The sequence below is a fragment of the Paroedura picta genome, chromosome 12, assembly GCF_049243985.1.
Source record: "Paroedura picta isolate Pp20150507F chromosome 12, Ppicta_v3.0, whole genome shotgun sequence".
In the NCBI taxonomy this organism is placed as follows: Eukaryota; Metazoa; Chordata; class Lepidosauria; order Squamata; family Gekkonidae; genus Paroedura; species Paroedura picta.
In genome coordinates, this window is record NC_135380.1 from 26319785 (window position 1) to 26325845 (window position 6061).

At 44.1% G+C, this 6061-nt stretch overlaps 1 protein-coding gene across 1 annotated transcript; it reads left to right on the forward strand.

The window, feature by feature from the left end:
• The first annotated feature begins 21 nt into the window (after positions 1-21).
• On the forward strand, positions 22-5235 carry MRPS24 (mitochondrial ribosomal protein S24). The gene is made up of 4 exons (XM_077306508.1): positions 22-173; positions 2863-2943; positions 3726-3837; positions 4634-5235. Exons 1-4 carry the CDS (start codon positions 132-134, stop codon positions 4915-4917), a joined length of 519 nt encoding a protein of 172 aa, XP_077162623.1. The 5' UTR covers positions 22-131; the 3' UTR covers positions 4918-5235.
• Positions 5236-6061: the final 826 nt, after the last annotated feature.

The window sequence follows — 6061 nt, forward strand, 5'->3', positions numbered from 1 at the left end:
CTTGCGGCCGCCCTTGCGGTGCTTTCTGAGGGCCGGGCGCCCCCTCTGTCGCCACCAGGGATTGATCGACGACTCCTTTGTTTGTCGCGAGAACAGGTCCGCGCCTGCGCTGTCGTGTTGTATCTTTCAAAATGGCGGCGCCCTTGTGGAGACCGGCGTGGCGGGGCTTACAGGCAAGTTAGGGTCGTTTTAGTCTTCCTTTAGCGTCATTTTGGGGGGCGGGGAAGCTGTGGAGAGCGGGCTGTGCTTTTTGATCTTATTGGGGTGCGTTGCCCTAGGCGGCCCGGCTCCCTTCGTTCTTGGGTCACATGCATCGCAAAGCGTCCTCGCGCGTCCTTTTTTGTTTGTTGGATGCGTAGGGAGGTCCCGGGTTTACACCTAACGAGCGGAACTGGTTGCCTGGGTTCTAGGTCAAGAGGTCCCGGCTAGTGGAACTTGCCTCCCCCTTGGCTTCCGGGTGGTGCACCCATGCATATACCGGGGAAAGGTGACTGAAGAGACCTTTAGTGTTGGCTTATTTCTCAAGTGGAAAGAATTTTAAAAGTGAGAGAAATGGAAAAACCCGCATACGTTTTAGAAAGCGCTTGCTTTTGCTTTCTCTTATTGTTAGTACGGAATGTGCTTAACAAATGAACAGTAGATCAGCTTTGCCCCAGGACTCAATAGATGTAAAATAGCAGGTCAGGGAAAAAAAACTAAAGAGATGTGAAATAAATTGCGTCATGTACAATGTGCAGCTTCACTCCCTTGCTGTTAAAAAAGATGGAAAGCTTTATCTGCTGTAAGACTAGTTCCTGGAGCTTTTCTTGGTCTTTTTGAAAAAACATAGAAGCTAAAGGAATAGTGGTATACATAATCATGAGTAGAAGAACAGTAAGTTTTTATATCCAGTTTTTCCCTACTTTGAGTGTTAAGGTGGCTTACAATTAATTGGCCTGCCCTTCCCCTCCCCACCATGTGAGGTATCTAGGGTTGAGAGAATTGTGACTGACTCAAGGTCACCCAGCAAGCACTGGTTGGAAGGGACCTTCAGGGTCATCTAGTCCAATCACCTGCATAATGCAGGAATCCCTGCTTCATGTGGAGGAGTTGAGAATCAAACTTGGTTATCCAGGTTAGAGGCTTCTGCTCTTAATCATTTCACCACACAGTGTATGGGGGAAACTGTGGGAAAAGAGTGACTGGAAAATATTCCTGATGATAATATTAGAGAGCCTTAAATAAATACTGTCCTTTCTTCAAGGATACATGGCAATAAATACCAGCTGGTAAAGAGCTTAGTAAAACAAATCTATCTGGTCATATATAATTCTGTATTGTCTTCTCTGACTGACTACAACTCTCTAGAATTTCAGGCAGAGAAATAGTTTTCTCAATACCCCTTTCCCATATAAAAGAATGAATACAACAATGCAGTTTACCCCCCCCCCAAAAAAAAAAAAAGAAACCCTTATAGTTATCCAGTCTTTCTCCACAGCTTATAGTTATCCAGTCTTTCTCCACAACTTTATAAAGCCATGTTGGCAACAATATTTCTACTCAGTGTGAATGGGTAGAGAAAGATGGAGTATATATTTGAAGGTATGTATTTCAAACTAAAGTCTTGGGAGATGAAAGTGTTAAAGAAGAACTGCAGTGGTGCATGTGTAGCACAGTCTAAAACCTACCCTTAAAGTTGGACCGGAACCATTGCAGAACCGTGCTTCCCTGTGCTAAAAGACAACCCAGAAGGATTCCATGACTGATGGTATCAAAAGCTAGTGAGAGAATTAACAGTCACATTCCCCTGTCCATCTTATGGCATATATACAATCCTAACTGGGGTTGTATTTTATTATTATAGTATAAAATTGAACCTATTGGAAGGCTAATTTGAGCTGATTTGTTTGTTACATTTGTTACATCAGAGTAACCAGTGCTATAACTAGGTCTGAAACCAGATTGGAATGTTTCTAAACAATCTGCTTTAATTCAGGAGTCTCTGAAGTTGGCCAGTCATCACTCATTCAGTCACATTGCTCAAGAATGGTACATTTGAGTCTGGATAGCAATTATTCAACTATCCTGAGTCCAGAGCAAGTTTCTGTAGAATTGAATGCACCACTACCTGGGGAGCATCCACAATGTATCACACCATTCCCACGCCAGGCAGATTTAGGCAGTACAGGGTCATACAAACAGGTGAGAGGTCTCAAACTTTCCCGAATTTTGTTTACATCCTCAAAAATTGGCACAAGTGGACAAATTGGCACCCTCGGACTAACTGATAAGTTAGTGTGAGAGATTTTATCTGCAAAATGATAGCAGCTGTAGCAGCACAGTCCACCTCCTCCTGCTCACCAGAACCTAATAGACCCCTGACCACCTGGAGTTCTGCAAATCTATATTGTATGGATACAATTGTAGTGGGAAAGTATTGTTTCTTTGCCACCATCACCACCATTTAGTAGGCTTTCAAATGAGCTCTAGCTCGTGCCTTGTCATATTTGTCCTGTGTCTTTCTCAATCATTGCTCTGTCTCCCATTTTTTTCATAGTCTGCAGTCCCTCAGTAAACCAAGGGACTGCCCTAGCTTGTTGACCTGAGAGAGGCTACATCATGTCAGTTGCCCAAGTCATTTTTCCATTCCAAAGGTCAATTAGGGCATGAACTGGTGCACCAGTCATATCAGCAGGAAAATTCCCCAACCTGAAAACCTGTTGCATCCATTAGGCTGTGGGGCAGATCATCTCAAATGGTACCCCACCCTTGTGAAGTATTGGTACCCCTGTAAGTCTGAACCCTAGCAAGTAGGGAAGCTGTTGGATATTTTTCACTGCCTGCAACTATGTGACTCTTACAAATTGTACTGTACTTTTTCAGGCCTTTACAGGAAAATTTGATGGTATTTCCTGGATACTTTGTTCAAGGCAGGGCTTCCAGACCACAGCTACCTGTCACAAGGTAAGAGACTGAGGGATCCAGTGCTCACATGGATGTTTGGTATGGGGAAGTTGTAGAAATTGCAGAAAGAAATATCCATTGTGTTCTAGGGAATGGTTGGTCAACTAGCTTTTAAAAATGTACCCACTAGATAAATAGATCGCTTATAAAGTAGGTATTGATTATCTGAAACTACTTGATAATTTTTGTTAAATGTTTTCTGTTGAGATTTTGGTACTTTGCTCTAATTACAGACCCATACACATAAACCTGCCTTATACAGAATCAGACTATTGGTCTATCAGGGTTGTCTGACCATGCTCTCTAGGGTCTGGCTGACATCTTTCTCATTCCTTTTAAGTGGAGATTGAACCCTGGACCCTCTGAACATCAGGAAGATGCTTTATCATGGGGATGCAGCCCCCCTTATGTTAGCTAAAAGGAAGCTTGTGATGTATGATCCTGCCCTTGTTTTTGCTGGAGAGCAGCCCTGAGCTCACTGTAGCCTAGTGGAGAAGCTAACCTTAGGAGATGGGCAAGGGGGAGAAGCTGGAATTCTCCATGCACACAGAATCCTAACTGGGGTTGTATTTTATTATTATAGTATAAAATTGAACCTATTGGAAGGCTAATTTGAGCTGATTTGTTTGTTACATTTGTCAGACTTTTTTCATTCCAGCATAATTTACTATGTCTGCTGAGGCTATTAAAATGGGTTTTGCTACTGAAGGTGCAGAAAGCATATCATGCACTAAACACGTTTCCCTTTCCATTATAATAATCCTTCCATTCTTGTCTTGCAGACCCAAGCGGGTCGGGTTCGTGGTGGGAAAGGGGATAAGCCTGTGACGTATGAGGAAGCCCACCCACCCCATCATATTGCGCATCGCAAGGGGTGGCTCTCCCAACACACAAGTGAGTGAAGGGGGGAGGGAATGTGCAAACTGGCTGCCCAAATTCTGTTTCCTTCTCCTAAAATCACCATTGAAAAGGAGGTGCTGAGAAGGTGCTGCAGCAAAAGCCCAACATTGCTTTGCTCTAGCAAGGCTTCTCTTTGGTTGATTGCCATCCTTTCCCAGTGAATGAAGTAGTCGTATTTGAATTTCTTGTGTATAGCCATAGGATGTACCAATATAAATCATATAGCAGTATAAAATAATACACTGGGGATTCTCTTCCCAGTAAGTGATTGCTCCCCCCCACACTTGCAGTTTTTCTTTCAAGAGGAAGATTTGCTGCCCAATGAATCATCCTGCATTTCTCAGTGGGATGTAGCAGTGTTGGTGATTCTTCCATGACAGAGAATTTGTGGGCTGGCGCCCAGAATGTAGTCTGAGCCACAGCTTGACTAGATAACCCATTTTGGCACAAAGTGAAAGCTGCAGTTAAGAAGCTAACAGGAATAGCTTTCATCTTTGGCTGGGCTTTTCGAGCGGGCAAAAGTCTTTGCATATTGACCCAGTGCATGTTTATTCAAAAGAAAGTATCCTGATCGGGAAGCAAACAGAATGGTGTCTTGCCATTTCCACCTACCAACAGCATGGTTCTTCCGTTTCTGGTTTATTCCTACAACAGTCCTGTAAGAAAGAGGGTCTGGAGCTTCATGGTCAAATAGATTTGAACTCTGGATCTTCTCAGTCCTAATCCATCTCTAACCACGACACTGGCCTTGTCCCTCATTATGCTCTATGTCTCCCTACCTGCCCTGTAGGTAATCTGGATGGCGAGGGTGGAGCTGCCGAGCGCACATTGGAGGATGTCTTCATTCGCAGGTTCATTTATGGTACCTTCCATGGCTGTCTTGCCAATGAAATTGTGCTGAAGCGCCGTGCCAATACTTTGATCATCTGTGCCATCTTTGTGCAGAAGCTGCCACCCTCTAAGTTCTATTTCCTGATTGGCTACACAGAGGTGCTTCTCTCCTTCTTGTACAAATGCCCTGTCAAGATGGAAGTGCAGACCGTTCCTACAAAAGTTATCTATAAATATCTGTAGCTGTGGCTGGATATAGCTCCTGTGGATCCCTGAACCAAGGCTGAATTGGACTTCTGGCCTAGCTCATGTGGGTTCCTAGCCAGTGATTCCCATGGACCAGTCACCAGGGACTGGGAGGACCTCCTGCTTCAAGGATGCAAAGTTTGCTAGTAGAAACTCAAAGGACTTGTGTCTTGGCTTGGAATTGAAAAGGAGTTAGATGTAGACCAAACAAAGGAATACTTGGTGCCCCTTCATATAGTTGTTTATAAATCACTGTTTTCTGAGCCTGTAGGTCGCATGGTTGTACTGCTGGGCAACTAAAGCCTTTTGAAAACACTTGGCTTAACTCTTGGTCAGTTGCTACAGGAAAAGGGGCTTGAAATATCTGTGTTGTCACAGGAGTCTCAGGACATACAGATGCCAATTCAAAGTATCCTCCCACACCCTACGTTGAAGCCTTTTGTCTTGCATGTTGCACTTCAAAGGCAGTAATGAAATATCTGCTGGGTAGTTGTCCTCTTTCCCTCACCCCTCTCATGGAAGTTCAAACTGTCGCTTTCACTTAGATGAATGGAGGTGAAGACTAGCTGCTGGAGGCAAAACTTTCCACACTGAGGATGAAGGTTAACATAACACTGGGGGGGGGGAGAGCTGGGCCATCATTGTCAGTCATCATCAGGGCATAGGAGGGGCACTTTCTGACACTTACATAACTGCATTCTAGACTATACCAAATCAGAATAGACCTGCTGGCAGAGAGGAAAAAATGCATTTTTTCCTATTGTAGATGCATTGCACTGGCATGCTGAGAAATTGTAAATTCCATGGGTTATGTGCCTGAAGTTTCCTAAGTCCCTTGTAGCAAAAGGAGCAACAAATGTGGTTATGAATAGATTGCCTGGGAAACCTCTGAAAAAGAGAGCTCCTCCCCCTAATGCTTTTGTAGTGGTAAAGAGCAGGAATGTAGCATCTTGGAATGTTTGTTTTTAAATTAAAAGGTAAATGTTGTTTCACTGCCCATGCAGCCCTAATGTCCAGATACAGCAGAACTTCCTCTTGGGGGAGCAGAGACTGTGTCCCACAGTTAGACTGGAGGGCATGTGATGCAGTGAGCCTGGGTTTGGTGGGAGAACCCCTGGGAATCTTGGATATGTTCTCCTCT

Coding starts and splice junctions, on each gene's coding strand:
- MRPS24 (XM_077306508.1), top strand. CDS start 132: ATGGCGGCGCCCTTGTGGAGACCGGCGTGGCGGGGCTTACAG. Junction 2,944..3,725: donor CCACAGCTACCTGTCACAAG/GTAAGAGACTGA, acceptor CTTGTCTTGCAG/ACCCAAGCGGGTCGGGTTCG. Junction 3,838..4,633: donor GTGGCTCTCCCAACACACAA/GTGAGTGAAGGG, acceptor CCTGCCCTGTAG/GTAATCTGGATGGCGAGGGT.